A 16,553-nucleotide genomic window follows, 5' to 3' on the forward strand; every position below is an offset into this window, starting at 1 on the left:
TACAGGTTTTTGCATCCTTTGCCATATAGAAACAACTAAAAATTACACCAAACTCATTTTGAAATATGGAAGCCCTGTGGCCACTCATTTGTGTCAGAGTCAGCAATAAGAACAATACCACAGAAACTACAGAAAAGGTGAATGTGATGCCAAAAGACTCGACAGCAAAAAGTTCAGTTCAGTGCAGAAATAACAAATATGTAAGACAAATTTAAGTGCTGCACCACCAACCCTTTGTTTTAAAACCTCAGCACATACTCAGCCTAAAGCTCCACTTCACAAAAGGGGTTTACACAACCATGTGCTCATTAGACACTGTTCACGTTGCATCAAAGGTGAGACACAACTGTTAGATTTCTTCTTAATCACTTGGGCAAAGATATGCAGCATCCCGTCACACCCGCAGTGCATGATGTACCTGTAAAGAAGTGTATCATACTCCTCCATTCCCTTCCTTCCCTTCTTTATGCCCAGTATTATCACCCTGGTAAACACATTTTTCATTGAAACCTACTCTGATCCACACAGAAACATAAAGATTCTTGTGTGACTCTTCTTATTGCAGACTGACCTTATTCAGAAGAAACGGGCCATTGGAGCTCGACTGTTGACTCACTCGCAACACAACTACTCTTTGCTCCACTTTCTCACTTGCCCTATCAATTTCCTCCTGTACACCATCTTTCTATTTGTCTCATTCTTTGCGTTTACCTTTCTCCTTCCCTCGGTTTCCTCCCAACCCTCACAAATTCTCACAGTCTGCTGCACAAGCTTTTTTTTTTTCAAAGCAAGAATGTAGGCCATTGCTCTGATAGGAGCAAGGCAGCGAAGAGTCGCTCTTCTGTTTTCTCCCACATTCTGCCCACTCACAGCTGAAGACAGTAAGTGTACAGAGGTGCATGAAAGTTTGTGAACCCTTTAGAATTTTCTTGAACAAACATAATCAAATTCTAGCCTAAAGTCTTAAAATTACATTGCATATACAGTCTATATCTCACTCTTGCAGTGTCTGATGTCAACGTTCATCATCAGAACTCTGAAAAGCAATGGTGTCCATGACTGAGTTGCAATGAGGAAGTCACATTACTCCCCAAAAGGACCATAGCTGACCATAAGCCACGAGTCGTTTTTGTCTTATTTCTTTAATTGGGTTCCCTTTACCTGGTTCTAGCTTTGATGTGATAATCACATCGCATCATATCTATGTAGAGACTGAGACAAAGGGTTCATAAACCTTCGAGCATCACTGTGTACATGAGTTGCTGCATTCGGATATTCAGAGGGACAAACCGCAGCATACAGCAGCCGGTGCTTCACAGAATACACCGGGAGCCAATCTGGTTCAGCTTTGCAGAAACGAGAGCTTCTGCACGTACCACTGCATAATATCAAAGCTAACATGAAACTGAAAGAGTTTATTTTATCTACTTGCTCCCATTTGTTATAACACTAATATGCCAGCACTATGTAAATGAAGCCCCCCCGACACCGACACACACACACTCACACACACTGAAACTAGACCAGAAATGTAGACATCACCCTTTGATTAAAGGAAAACCGCATCAATAAAATATATTTCTCCTTCATTTCCCTTAAGTAAACAACCAACAAACCACAAAACTCTAGGTTGATGAAATTTACAGTAAGTCTGGATTACTTTTTGTCTCACCTGCCAAAAAAACACACATTCACGTCGCCCACCACTATGCAGTCTGTATATACGAACATTAATGCAGAATTATTTTATTTGGTCAGTACATGGAAAAAGTGTACTGTAGACAGGAGCAACAAAGTGTATGGTCAGGCAGTTATGGTGGGATGAGTGAAATTTCAATGCTGTTTAGAAGATCTGTGCTATTTTACCAGACCCAACTAGTTTGTCACATTTAGAAACAGAGCTTCCATTAGTTAGTTTGTTCAGTCTGACCACCAGTGATCACTTTCAAGTTCATTTTCAACAACTAACTGTCCTTCGTTGTAAGATTTCTTCAATAACCAAATTTAAGGGAGCCTTCTCAGATTTTCTTTCAAACCCACAACGTCAGTACTGGTTTCAAAAACAATACAAACATTGTTGTGGTATTTAAAGACACTATGTGTAGAACACATGGCTATGCTTTAGATAAAGTAACACTACATCCTACTCTGTACATTTCACCTCTGTGATTGGACTGTGTGAGAGGCTGTACTAATCCCAAACTATGATTGGTCCACAGAAGCACTGCCTATGTTGTGCACGTGACCTCACTTTGGTTCAAGCTTTACCACTTTCGATTTTATCTCGGTGTCTTATAACAACACTGAGAGTCAACAGTCACGGTAGTAGCTCTGTGAGACTCTGCTCAGGCACAGTGTTGCTTTGGGCTGCATGCTAACATGCTGCCATTTCACAAAGTGTTTATCATGCTCGCCTCCTATGTTTGGGATGTTTGCATGCTGGCACAAGGTGAAATAAAGAGTTTTACAGGTATTCTATAAAAAAAAGTACTAATACATGAGGTCACTTGACAAAAAGCCATGGAGGCTATAATATTTTTAAAACTGGTTCCTGAATGGACATTCAGTTATACAACATTCTTCTACATCATTCTTTTGGCTCATTTAGAACCTTCACAAAAGTGAAACCAAAGTAGAGTCAAGCAAATCCAGTACCATGCTGTTACTGCACCAGGCAGGGACAGATACAGCAGATTCCCGGTTTCACAATACACCACGGTATTAAAAATGATGGTTATTATTGCTTATAACCAATATTAGAAAAATAAAATGCAACAGAGAATCTAACTTGTGACTGACTTAAGAGTGGGCATCACACTCGCATATGCGGGAGCATATATAACTTGCAAGTGTGCAAGTAAAATGTAAAGACAGGATCAATCTGCACTGTCCCACATCTCCAGTAAATTGGCACCTATTTCATTAATTGTTTAAATAACTTGTTACAAAATGTCTTAATATTTTCAGAATTTTTGCAAAGCAAACAATCAGTTAATAACTATTAATAATACTTTAAAGCAGGACATTTATTAGCACTTATACTTAAGTAAAGAATGTGATTACCTCCTTCACCACTGGTGCTAACCTCCTTCTGTTTTATATAATAACGAAAGAGAGAGAGGTTTACACTTGCATGCACTACCAGGCAAACACAACTGTACAAGCTGAGACATTCAATTGATCATCCCAAAAAGTTGCCAGCCCATCAAAGCAGGTGACCTGCACTTAGCCACCTGGCACCGGCGACAACATTCATCAGTATTCAGCGTGTGCAGGCTGTTCATTTTTGACCCTACGTAGAAGCATCACTGACATTTTCATAGGTTGGTTTCCTGAGGGCTTCAAAACAAACTGCATGAGCACCTACTGCAGCTCCAGCTGAAGAATGCTGTGACAGTGGCAGGCAGGCAGCAGCAGTGCTGAGCACTAAAATGGCTGCTCATTCTCCATACAGACACAGAGCTTAGCTAAGGGGAGGAGGAGGGCTCCCACTCCCAACTATTTGCCTCAAATGTAGCTCATCTTTAGGTAGGCTTAACAGCTTGTGTGAAGAGCTAATAACTGAAATGCCATTCCACAATTTCTTCAGGAGAATAATAATTAAACACATCGGACTGTACAGCCACTTGCTTATGATACAGTTTCCTGCCCAGCCTACACAAACCCATCAGTATGCACAAACAATCTTAACTGAAGGTAGCTACAATGCATTAATTATTTCATCTGTTCATCGCTCCAGACTCGAGTTGAGGTAAAAAAAAAAAAGTGCTGCATCAATTTTAAACATACTTGCATATACTGTTTGATTTGGCTCAGATATCACAGAGAAAAAATAATGTTTTTTTTTCTTGAATCATGTTGAAGTAGTTGTTTAGTAAAACAACAGTTATGATTATTATCTGCTTCTTATTCCTGTATTTTCATCTTGTTGTTCAAGCAGGTTGTACTCTTCTCTGTGCAGCAGGGGCACGCGCTTTAAGCAAACAGAATAACTGAGGCCTACACTGAACTTGGCTCTTATCTGTGCTACATCTTAACCTAAAGAGGCCCCACTACAATGCCTTTACTTAGAACATTACAAGCCTGCAAACCAATACTACACAAACAAGCACAGTCAACAAAAACAAAGTAGTCTGTTACAACATACATAAAGATAAATGTTTTTGATTATATTATAATAATTTCAGCACAGATTTAAATAATTAATTCCAGTATTTAACATGTATATCTGTTAATCATACCTACATTCATCTTACTTTTGCACTGATACAATAACTACTAGGAAGTTGCAAAATCTAATAAAAGAAAAATCCACTATAATATTGTCTTGATTAGCTCTGAGACAAATAATGACTCAGTTTAGCTGTCATTTCTTTGCATTCACTTGCATCTGAACATTTACATCTACTATGGAATCTACTGGCATACCTTTGTCCTATATTGTAAATAAAATATTAGACGATGACAATGAAATACTGAAATGCTTTCTTTAAAAGACATGAATCAACTTAAGAATCTACTTGACTGGAGCTTTTAGCCCCTATAGAACAGAAAGGTGAATACACAGCATTCAAGACTGACTTCATTATATGTTGTTTTGTGTAGACTAACTGAGATTGTGCTGTATTTTAGTATAAGACAAAGAAAAGCTGCAAATTCTCACATGTGAGAGGACGAAGATCTCAGGTTTGGCACTTTGCTAGAAAAATTACTTAAAAGATTAATTAATTATTAAAATAGCAGCTAATCAACTTTAAGCTTAATCAGTTAATTGCTGCAGCTCTACTAATAATATAAGATGAAGTCAATCACAGTGAACATAATGACTAACACATTATTTAATTGAAAAATTGTCTGGCTAATCAACGTCTGACCATTTTAATAATGTCAATGATTAATGATGGTATTAATTAAAGACCTGGGGCATTTTGCTGTATGCCCAGGGGGTCAAGATGCCCCATCAGTTCTCGCGTTTAGGATCCAAGTTGCAGGTAAATCAAACGAATAACAGCAGCACCTTGTGGCCGAACAGACCGTCTTACATAAGCACAAGATGAGCTCTTTCTTTGCAGGTGGTCGAAGGAGCAAAAATGCCCCAGTCAGCATTGCACTGCATATTGTGTGTTTGATTTCCAAAAACAAAAAAAAAAACAGTGTCGGTGAATTATTGCAAGGTTAGGTGGAAAAAAAAAATCACCAATGAGCCAGGCGTGTTTTGGTGTTTGGAGGCCCCCCTTAGCTGAACGCTACCTCCGCTGCAGCGGCCACTCCAGTCACGGTTAGTCCGGATGACATGTTGTCAGGAGCTGACGGCTGCGTTTCTCGGTTGGCTTACCTGGTTCGTCGTCCGTTTGACTTGTAAATAACGATCCTGCCAACGTGGTCCTGCTGTGTGTTGTCACTCCGGGTGCCTCATTCCCACGCGAACGGCAGCTCAAACTGAGCGTAAAACAAGCTAGTTAGCTAACTTAGCGAAGCAGCTTAACTTACTGCTCGCTGGCGACTCGGATTGTCAGACGTCTGACTTTTGATCCGCTGTTAAGGTTACTTTGGATTGATTAATTGGCGCTCATGTGTCGTTAACATGTTGTAAACCCAAGCGGGGGAGCCTGGAAACCGAGCAAAAGTTGTATGTTAGCTGGCTAGCTAGCAATTTAACGTCAGCCTGTGTTGACAAACAAGCCTGCGTGGTTAAAATCACACACGACTCAGAGCTAGCTAGCGCCAGGCTGCTATAGCTGTTAGCTTAGCTGGCTAACCTGCTTGCTATATTCAAACCTTCCAAAAATCATTTTCCGCTATGTCCGACTTATATCCCATCGGCAGCAGCAAATCGCAGGTAACTCCGAGAAGCACTTGTGGGTGTCTTCTGTGTCTCAGTGACGGCGCATTGGCGTTTGCAAACCCAAGTTATCGCTTTGATCTCTGCTCTCCGCCATTTCCAATCGCTCAACACAAACAAACAGGGCTGCTCGTGCACACGGAGCGCGGAGGCGCGTTCACGCGCTGGGCAGAATCCTGCACAGCGTCCACAAAGAAGACGAGACGGTGGTTTAGTGGTTAATAAGGACAAGATGTGCAACGTGATGCGCTGTCAGAGCGCAATAACCACCAAATACAGAAGGTTGTGTGGTGATACAGCACTAGAGTCTGGGTCCTGCACATACCTCAACCCCAAAAGGCCCCAATTCTCCAATTGGAGCAAGTAAACACATGCACGTCCAGTTGTTTTCAGGTTATTCACAGTGGGAGACTTATGGGAATGTCTTACTGTGCACAGGCCCTGTGGCCAAAGGGTCAGGGCTTCTGTTTCAAGTGACATCAACTACACAAATACAGTGCAGCCTGATGCACCATGTCTACATGCACACAAAATAAATGACAGAGAAATGGAAAAGTGTCGTGAAATGACACGAAACTACTACAAATACACAAATGACTGCAGCAAAGCAAAGCAACAGGGCTACAAATGACACAGCCACCACATGTAACTACAGAGACAAAATACAAATAGATTAGAAACACAACAACAACAGAGAAACGGAAAAAATATTTCTACTACTTCTACTTCAGAGTGACACCAAAAAGGCGGGAGAGATAATTGCGTGACAAACCCAACTATAGCAGGTTATGACAGCTGCATATGCAAATCTTATATGTTTTGGTTTCAATCTTCTCTGGAGAAATATATTTTGCTTTTGAGCTGCAAAATCTTCCACCATGGTTCTCAGGCAGTGTTTAAATGTTCTGTTGTTTGGTGCTGGACAGTGAGATTTGGGATATTTACATATTTAAACAGCCATTTACTGCAGGTGAGGAGGAACGTTGTGGCAATAATAACAAAACAAAGAGCTTAAAGGCTCTAAAAAGATTCTTACCACTAAAAGAAATCTGCAGAATCTGGTGTTCCTGGTCTCAGCGTTCTTCACAGTGAGCAGTGCCTTTCAAACGCCTCATCTGCCAGTTGATCCATTTTTTTATATAAAATATTCTCCCATAGATTTGTGTGGTTTTTTTGAAGAAAGTAAATTTAGCACAAATTCACTATATGACCCTGATTAGGTCCACGCCTACTGACTGTTAGATATACTATACTCTGTTACTCCAGGGCTGCGTCTCTGCGATGTGGTGATAATAATAATAATAATATAATAATGACATTACATGTAAGACTGAAAGTAACGTGCACAGTCATGTCTTTTGGAGGTATTCTGGGAAATAACTAGTACTCCATGCCCATTTACAATGAATTCATAAGGTTTGGGGCAGTGACCCATTATTTATGTATTTGCCTCTGCACTGTACAGTTGTGATTTGTAATAACATAAATCAGGTTGTTAAAGTGCACGTTCTCTTATATTTCATAGATCTGATTTTACCATGTGAATTTTAGTGAGGCTCCCATTTCAGGGCACTGTAATGTCTGTGTAACAGCAATGAACGGTTATTCTGACACACACACACATTTATATATATATATATATATATATATATATATATATATTTATATATATATATATATATATATATATATGGTTTGCTTTTTGAATTTTAATACTACTTTGTAAGCACCTCCTTATCGCATGCCTAAAAAGGGTGGGGGAATCTAAAGGTGACTCACACATGGCCTGCAGTTTCATTTTATAAAACATGTAGGTAACTTCCCAGTTTTGCTATGGGAACAACGGCAGGCGTTGTCACAATATACAGATCTGTTATGATAATTTACTTTATTCAGGCATCTACGATTATTAGTCACATGACCTTGTTCCAGCCACTCCAGTTGTGAGAATTCGTCATGACCCACGTCTTTGTTTAATTTTAAGATTCTTTGTATCTCAGTTTCATCCTGTCTCCGTTTTTCCTCCATACACACACTCACCTGGCCACACCCCTGATCAGCCATGTTTCTGCTCCTGACACGCACACAAATGATCCACAGCTGCAGTCACTTTGGTAATTAACAGCCACAGTGTACATTCCTTTTTCCCCTTAGTCTCCACGTTAGTTCGATCCTCTGTTATGTGACTTCTTGAGTCTCCTTGCTCTATTCCAGGTCCCAGTTTTTGCTTGTTTTCCCCCGTGATACGCATTTATTGTGGCAAGCAAAACAAAGAGCACCACATTTTAATCTGACACTTTGAAGTTCTCATATGTGCTGAGAAAGGCAAATAAACCGAACAGTTCACAATATGGCTCCATTATTGTTCATGTTAGTGTTGATCCAAACCAGACCCCTGGTAAAATACAGTTACCACATTATTGTTGGAACCAATGAAGTTGTTTCTGTCCCGGCTACATTGTCATACATTTATGAGTCTTAGTGGATGTTTGGATCCAATGAAATTCCCCCCAGGCATTTCTGAGATGTAATGTTGACAAGAATGGGAGGTCACAGTGACTGTGACCTTTATCCTTTCACTGCCAAAATCTAATCAATTAGTCCTTGAATCAAAGTGGAGATTTTTACAAAGGTTGAAGAAATTACCTCAAGGTGTATAATACCAACAATTACCGAGTCCTCAATCATTAATGAGATAAATCTGTTTCAGTCTGTTCAAAAGGAAAACAAGCACAGAAAAGATTTTAGATTATGAAAAAAACTATTTCTGCAGATTCTTTGCACAGCATTTAGCATCGCAGCACAATGTTAATGATAAAGCAACTGAAATCTGAACTTCTCATTTGCTGTTTAGGAAAAATCACAGGTGAATATCGCTTCTTTTAGGTGCAAACGTACTGTGGTGCCTACATAGTGACGAAACATGTCAGACGTTCAGCCAAACTAACTAAAAGATCGGATAGAGGAGCTACTTCTTTTGAGAACTACATTTGTATGAATGAAGAGAAAGTGTAAATTTCCCCATGACAATGTTTTTCATCGTCAAATAAAGAATTTGCAATGTTTTGACATGCACTTTGCAATTCAGATTAAACAATGTTTTATTTGTGCAATGAATTAGGTTAGACAGTCGGGAACTGCAGAACTTGTTGGTACAGTTCAAACCATCATACAGACAAATGATCAGGCGGCCACCGTTTGCTGTTTGCAGGCACAACTAGATGAAAAGAAGCTTTGCAGGCCTCCTTCCTCCTTTCATTTAAAACACTAATGAGCTGCAGATAAATAGACAGAGCGCTGTCTTTCTGTGTTATTTGAAGAGTTTGAACTTGCGCAATAGCGGCTGGACAGTCTCTTTAGGATATGGCTTCAGAGCCAGGCAGGTGGGGATGTTCTCTGGTTGTTCGATCCACAGTTTGTGGGACACACCGGCCTGAGTCAGGTTCTCTGACAGGCTGGAGAGGGCGGCCTCGTCTGGAGCCTAAACACAAAAACACTTAATGCAAGTCAGGGTATTAAGGAATGTATGTGTCACAGAGCTGAAATAAATATTAACCCAACAGTCCGGGCCACAGATCAGTATCGCCTTAGATTTCATTGCAGAGATCCATGTGTTGTAACAGTATATTGAGTGTTTTCATGCTAATGCTGTGTCCTAGTCTGGGACAGAGTCCGCTGCAGGGATCTGCCCCAGCAAATGAATATTAGAATTAGAATATTTAGAGAACTTAAATATGCTATAAACGGCAAATACAGGCTTCAATAACTCGTTTCTTGTTTAAAATGTCCAAATAGGTGGTCATTATAGTGACTGAGGTTAAGCAACTTCAACTTAAAAACAAATTTCCATAGGAAAATTCGTATATTTAAATTCTAATGAAGTATTGAGAAAACCTGGTAGCTGCTGGAAAACAACTTACTACTATTATATAACACTAGGAGGTACATGTTCAATTCAGCACTAATTCTAAAGGCTAAAAGGAAGTTTTATTTAGTTTTTCAAAACTGATTCCCTTGTGATTTGTGCGGATTGCTCTCATGGCTTGGCTAGCTAGCTGAAAGCTATGACTGGGGGCAGTTTACTATTGCTATCCTGTTAAAAGTGACATCTTATTGAATTTAATATTCGCCGAATAAAACAATTATTAAAGTTTTCTAAATGGTACAAGAAACGAAACCGCCGATTTTACTGACAATAGAGGACGCACTAAAATGAAGCATATTTGAATGGAGTTTGGTGAGACGTGTCAGGCTTACCCCAAGCACCACTTTGTGCATGGAGTCCAGCTCCGCCAGGTACCGCTGCGTCTCCGGGTCTGAGTAGTGCAGGTGGACGGCGGCGGTAGCAGCATGACAGGCCTGAGTTATCACCGCTCCCAGGGGCCAGGACAGCTTATGAACCAGATCCGAGCGGACGACAACATACTGGACCAGCCGGCCAGGAGACCCGGCTCCCGACGCCGCCATTTTCAGCCTGTACAGGAACCAGGTCAGGGTCTGTTTCTCTTCCGGGTCAACAGCTGTGCGTTAGAAGTCAGTGACGCCCCCTGATGGTCACTTTTAAACACACTCAGCTCATGTGTGAAACTATTTTCATCTGCTGAATATTTTCTTAAATAAGTAGAATTTCCTGAAGCTAATGATGATTCATCAAAATGGTTTTATTTAACAGATCAAAGCGCCAAAAACCTGAATAGAATATTACAGAATATGACAAAGAAAAACATCAAAACGTCTTTTCTGAGAAACTTTAACACAATGGAGTTGTTTGAAAATGACTAATAACCCTAAACTCTAGTTGAAACTCAAATATTTAAATTAAATTCCATAATTTTGCATCTCTTTTTAAAGTAACACAAAAACAACAGATGTACTTAAATAAATGACAAGCAGGCACGATTAAATGTCACAATAATTATTTATTAAGCATACACATTATAATATAAATATAAAATATGCTATTTTTGTTTTTAAAATTGGTGAGACATCATTATATCTGTGTTGAGACAGACAACCATACAAACAGGTTTTAATATTCTACCAAAATCTGCTGAAACTTCTATGCAGCTGTAACAAACTTGCCATGATGATGCCGTCCTAAACTCAGAGCCGGTTTTCATGGAGCATATCAGAGAAGTGTAACTGATCTAGGATCAGGTCCATGTAAATATCACCATAAATGAGGAGGCAGACTGGTCTTAGATCAGCCGTCCTAGTCTAAGATGCTGTATGCAGTGGGCCCACGTACAGAGAGAGCACAATAACCTACCGTATGTAGTCCAACAATGGCAATTAGCAGCATGATAACGCACCACTCGTTAATTTTCTAGTTTCATGTAACTGCAAAATAAGTTAAGAACTAAAGGAACAGAAATAAACATCAAACATACTGATGATCATTGTCACTGTACTAAGAGAGAAACTCGCCCACAGTGAAACAATCAGAGATAAACGATCAACTCAGATCAGAGTGATGATGACATTTGACGGTCAGGATCGGGTTCAATTCAGTTTCACCTCAGTCAACAACAGGAAGTGGATAATCATTACATTTTTACGAAAGTGAAAATCAATGACATCAATTTCTGTGCACTTTATTGACAGATCTATGAGATTGAACTCTCAGCCCATTAATTACAGCTTCAGTTGACTGAATCTAAAGTGAACTGATCCCCAAACCTATTCATGACAATAAAAACAAATAGTTTTAAATCTTTTTCCTTTTTTTCTGTGTTTTTTTGTTTTTGTTTGTTTGTTTGTTTGTTTTCTTTTTTTTCGAAGTTTGGTCGACATGCTGAATCCTTGTGTTTGCAGGTTTGTGGTCAATCAAAAGGAGAAGTACTGAGCGAACCACTCCTGGCGCTGGGCATCCGCGGAGTCGATGGTGGAGTCCTTTGTTTCAGGAGGGCTTCAGGTCAGGGGGCAAAACCACCACAACAAAAATGAAATTGAAGACAAAAGAAGACACGTCAGGATAAAAGCAAGAAGGAAATTTAGCATATTTAGTCTCAAGATAGCTAGATGTTGCACAAACTACCTATGGACATGGAAGGATTATTGAACAGGCCAACTGGGCACAGACCCAGGGGCCCGTAGGGGGACAAATGAAGTAGCAGTTTGAAAGAGCTCAGTTAAAAGACATAAATAATCCCATAGAGAGGAAAAATGTTGAGATGAAAATACTCAACAACCTCAAAAAGATGTAAAATGACCCAAACGATTATGAACAAAGACTACAACTACTGAAAAAAGATTAAAAAAAAACAAAAACTGACATAAAAAGATCAAGAAAAGTGACGCGCTACAACTTAAACTGACCAAAAACAACCCAAAAGAGAAAATTACCACAAATACACACAGACTCTAAACGACTGAAACTGTGCCCAGGGGCCCATTTTCTCATAATCCATCCATGCCTGCATTTTTTTAAATATATATTTTAATGAGATCTGTCTTGCAGTAACAAAGTTTAATGCACTTTTCTTGCTGTAAGGATAATACTACATAATTACAGGATTCAGTTTCCACATATACATACTTTTGCTTTGGATACTTCCAGTGCATATTGCTGAACACAGCATACTTACTAACTACTTACTCACTAAATCAAGCTTTTTAATGCAGGACTTCTGCTCATAATCTACACTGAGGTAGAACCGATGTTACCTAAACAAAGGATCTGAGCGCTGGTGTCTGATATGATTCTTATCATTGATCCATTCTGTGTGTTTAGTATTTAACCTGACAGAAGGATCCAGAAGTCAATTTCTGCCTTTTCACACACACTTATTATTTTTCTTTTTTATCGATGTGAATCAGTGCACTCAAACCCTCATTATGGTTGCATTTGATTTACATCTATTTGAATGTGTAATCCACTTTTCTGCCCACAGGGGGGAAGCAGAGTCATTGTCCGGACTCTAATGAGTCACAGCCGCAGAGAAACACGTGCAGTTAATCTGCAAACGTTAACAAATGTTCAAATTAATGCAGCATCCGGTTGATACTGTGCTTCAGTTGTTATAGTTATGAAAATGAAAATTGACATACAGAGACACGTTACGTAGAAAACGCTTCTTCTAACCTCAAAACACCAAGTAAAATTTAAAAGTAGTTAGTGTTTTGCAGCTCTGTGTCCTTTATATGCTGCTCTGAAGGACACAGTGAGCAGGTAATAACCCTTAGCATCACTAATATTGTCTAATACAGCATGAAGTATCTCACATATGAACTTTTTCACTAAGGGTAATGCTGCCAGTGTTAACACCTTTAACAATATTTTAAGAATGATAACAGGACTCTTATCTTGTGTGTGTTTGCAGTAGCCAACCATACAACCTACAGCAGCACCGGCCGGTTACAGAAAGTTTTTTAAAGGGAAATAAGAAAGGAAACACTAAGACTAAACTAATTAGGCTGAGTGTGTGCATCAATCACAACAAACACCTACAGCAGCCACTTCTGCTTTCTTAATTGGCTCCTTCTTAAATAAACAGTCTCCTAACCCTTGGGTAATGTTTACATTTTCAGGGTAGTTTTTGGAGTTATTTTCTGCACTTCTGAAGTCCATTACTTCCCAGAAGGCCTCCTTAATATTTGTTCAGCCTAATAAATCATGTTAATACTAAAACATGGTCGCATTTTAGACTCAAAGTATTTTTTTAAGTCTACAGTAATTTATATACAACACTTTTTTATACATTTGCAATATAAAAATAAGTAACTGCAACATAAAGACACAGTTTAAATAAATGCTCCTGGTCAAACTGGATTTTCAAAGACAGCCTTAGGTAGGTAAAGTTTGTTTTATTGTTCTTACTCGATGATCTAATGATCACATGATAGATACTAAAGTCAAGTTGTATCTGTATCTTCTCTAAGTTCACTCATATCCCCATCTGTCCTCCTCTGCCTCAGCACCAGCTACTGTAAAATGAGTCTGGTTATTAATGTGTAGACGCTTGTAGACACACATAGGTGCAAGCTGGAGACTGTACAGTCTAATTAATTTACATTAGATTTGCCATCTAATGAAAGCTTCTTCAAAGGTTAAAGACAGGGACACTTTAAGACCCAGTGATTTAAACTGGTCCGATTTACAAATTGCTTATCGCTCTGCTGTTGGGAAAAGGGTTAGTGTCAGGGCAGAGAGATTAGTCTAACTAGAACTGTTTGTCAAGAACAAAGAGTGTGCAGGGAGAAGAGGGATGAAAACATTTCAAAGCAGATCTATAATATCTGACCTCATACTGTCACTGCTTCACTCTGTGGAAGAGTGTGTGTTGGTGTACTGCTCAAGTGCTCCTACATTCCCACCAACAGCTATAAAGTTAATATGCATTTTAGTTTCTGCAGAAGACCTCAAACTAAATTTGTATGTACAGTGTGTAGTGTGTGTGCGCATCAGCAAAAGGTGGCGTCCATAATAACGAAGGTCTTTGCCGAAGCTTTTGCAAAGCAGCCACCGCTTCTCATTCTTTGACAGCAGCAAAACATGCAGCATGGACAGAAAACGACTCCCTCACACATGCTACAGAAAACAGTTCCTGGCATGCAAGTACACACACTGCATGTATTCATGTGAGAAGCATGTTACATAATTTATCCTCATGTAAAGTTCACACCGCAGCGAGAGAGAAGCATTTGTTGAACCACAGAAAAGTAGTAGTACCACTAGCGTTAACGCTGGTATTTAAAAGAAGACACCACCACAGACAGAGGGGACAGTTCATTATAGCAAAAGACAAAATCTACTTCATTAGAACTTCACATGACAAAAGTATTTATTCATTTTATACAAAAATAGTCGGCCCCATGTGGGCTCGAGGAGGAAAAGTGCAGCGTGTGCAACATGCTGAAAGTCAGCTGAAGATGGGGGGGTGAAGAAACACAACCACAAAAATGACACAATGCAAAAACAATAACAAATTAACACAACAAATACAAACAACAAGTTGTATAACTTCCTGAACGAAACACAGAGCATGCTCACTGTTAACATGTTCAGACTGATGGACACATAGTAATGGTGAGGAAAAATAAATAATGAAAAACATGCCCCTGTTGCATTCCAAGGCCATTCTTTGAAGCTTCAGTCACATACGGGACTTATTTACATTTAGTCATTTAGCGACGCTTTTATCCAAAGCGACTTACACGTGAGATACAAGGTGCTATGGCAGGCAGGGTAAGCGTAAGGAGGTCTTGCTAAGGACCCCCGACTGGAGGGAGATCACAGCTGGGATTTGAATCCCGGCCTCCCGCAGGGAAGGTCGCGATCTTACCACTACACTAACCAGCTGCTAGTTAAGTTGATGTTCGGGTTACACTGATAATTTTATTTATTTCACCACTTCTCTTTAAACAGATCTGATGCTGCTAAACCCCTCTCCTGACCAGTGGTTGTCCAGTCATGGCTTTGCAACTGTATGTATTTACAAGCTTAGGATGTTTTCATGTGTTGAAGTGCTCTTCAAAGGGTTATAGAAAGGGGCAACCCTCTGCTAAGGTTAGCATGTCCTGCTAACCATCTTACTGCCAAGAGAAGTAACTTTTGTTACTTCTAAGGTCGTCATATTACATAAAGTGCATCCAGAAAGTGTTCACAGCGCTTAATTTATTCCACATTTTGATATATCACAGCCTTAAATTTATTATTTTCCTCAGAATTCTATGAAAAGTACCCCATAATGTCAATGTTTGTTTGAAATCTTTGCAAATGTATAAAAAAAATCACATGTACATAAGTTTGACAGTCTTTGCTCAGTACTTTGTTAAAGCACCTTTAGCACCAATTACAGCCAGCCAGTGTTTTTAAGTATGATGCTACAAGCTTGGCACCTATTTTTGGGCAGTTTTACCCATTCTTCTTTGCAGTACCTCTCAAGCTCCATCAGGTTGGATGGGGAGTGTCGGTGCACAGACATTTTCTTCAGATCTCTCCAGTCTGAGGTCCAGAACGCTCTGGAACACGTTTCCATCAAGGATGTCTCTGTACATTGCTTCATTCATCTTTCCCTCGATCCTGACTAGTCCCCCAGTTCCTGCCACTGAAAAACATCCCCACAGCATGATGCTTCCACCACCATGCTTCACTGTAGGGGTGGTATGGACCAGGTGCTGAGTGGTGTCTGGTTTCATCCAGACAGGACGCTTGACATTCAGGCCAAAGAGTTTAATGTTTGTGTCCATCAGTCCAGAGAATCTTGTTTCTTGTGGTCTGAGAATCCTTCAGGCAGATTTTGGCAAACCATTACTGTGGTTTCCGACTGTCCACTCTACCGTACAGGCCTGATTGATGGAGTGCTGCAGAGATGGTTGTGCTTCTGGAAGGTTCACTCTTCACAGAGAAAATGTGGAGCTCTTTCAGATGGACCATTGGGTTCTTGGTCACCTTCCTGACTAAGGCCCTTCTCTCTTGACCATTCAGTTTGGCCAGGGAACCCCCTCTAGAATGAGTCATGGTGGTTACAAACCTCTGATGATAGAGGCCACTGTGCTCATTGGGACCTTTAATGATTCATAAATGTTTCTGTACCCTTCCTCAGATCTTCGCCTAGTTACAATTCTGTCTCTGAGGTTTACAGACAACTCCTTGGACTTCATGGCTTGGTTTGTGCTCTGACATGAACTGAACTGTAGAACCTTAGACAGGTGTATGCCTTTCCAAATCATGTTCAATCAACTGAATTTCCCACGGGTGGACTCCAAA

The 16,553-nt window shown here is 39.8% G+C and overlaps 3 protein-coding genes across 4 annotated transcripts in view; all 3 read right to left on the minus strand.

Annotated features, from left to right (window-relative positions):
• Positions 1 to 5,940, minus strand: part of ncoa1 (nuclear receptor coactivator 1) — a 43,691-nt gene extending 37,751 nt beyond the window's left edge. Inside the window, exon 1 of the mRNA XM_026341044.1 lies at positions 5,336 to 5,940. The gene's annotated coding sequence lies outside the window, so the exon portion shown is untranslated. The remainder of the gene's footprint in view (positions 1 to 5,335) is intronic.
• A 2,985-nt stretch (positions 5,941 to 8,925) lies between these two features.
• ptrhd1 (peptidyl-tRNA hydrolase domain containing 1) lies at positions 8,926 to 10,342 on the minus strand. The gene is made up of 2 exons (XM_026341488.1): positions 10,100 to 10,342; positions 8,926 to 9,323 (listed from the first exon to the last, which is right to left on the minus strand). Exons 1-2 carry the CDS (start codon positions 10,307 to 10,309, stop codon positions 9,153 to 9,155), a joined length of 381 nt encoding a protein of 126 aa, XP_026197273.1. The 5' UTR covers positions 10,310 to 10,342; the 3' UTR covers positions 8,926 to 9,152.
• Positions 10,343 to 10,753: 411 nt separating this feature from the next.
• Positions 10,754 to 16,553, minus strand: part of fam184a (family with sequence similarity 184 member A) — a 95,069-nt gene continuing 89,269 nt past the window's right edge. For both annotated transcript variants that reach the window (XM_026340725.1, XM_026340722.1), the window contains one exon: positions 10,754 to 11,750. In XM_026340725.1, the coding sequence (XP_026196510.1) occupies positions 11,669 to 11,750 (82 nt within the window). In that variant the 3' untranslated portion in view covers positions 10,754 to 11,668. The remainder of the gene's footprint in view (positions 11,751 to 16,553) is intronic.

This window comes from Anabas testudineus, chromosome 24, assembly GCF_900324465.2.
Source record: "Anabas testudineus chromosome 24, fAnaTes1.2, whole genome shotgun sequence".
Lineage (NCBI taxonomy): Eukaryota > Metazoa > Chordata > Actinopteri > Anabantiformes > Anabantidae > Anabas > Anabas testudineus.

Coding starts and splice junctions, on each gene's coding strand:
- ptrhd1 (XM_026341488.1), bottom strand. CDS start 10,309: ATGGCGGCGTCGGGAGCCGGGTCTCCTGGCCGGCTGGTCCAGTATGTT. Junction 9,324..10,099: donor TGCACAAAGTGGTGCTTGGG/GTAAGCCTGACA, acceptor TTTTGTGTTTAG/GCTCCAGACGAGGCCGCCCT.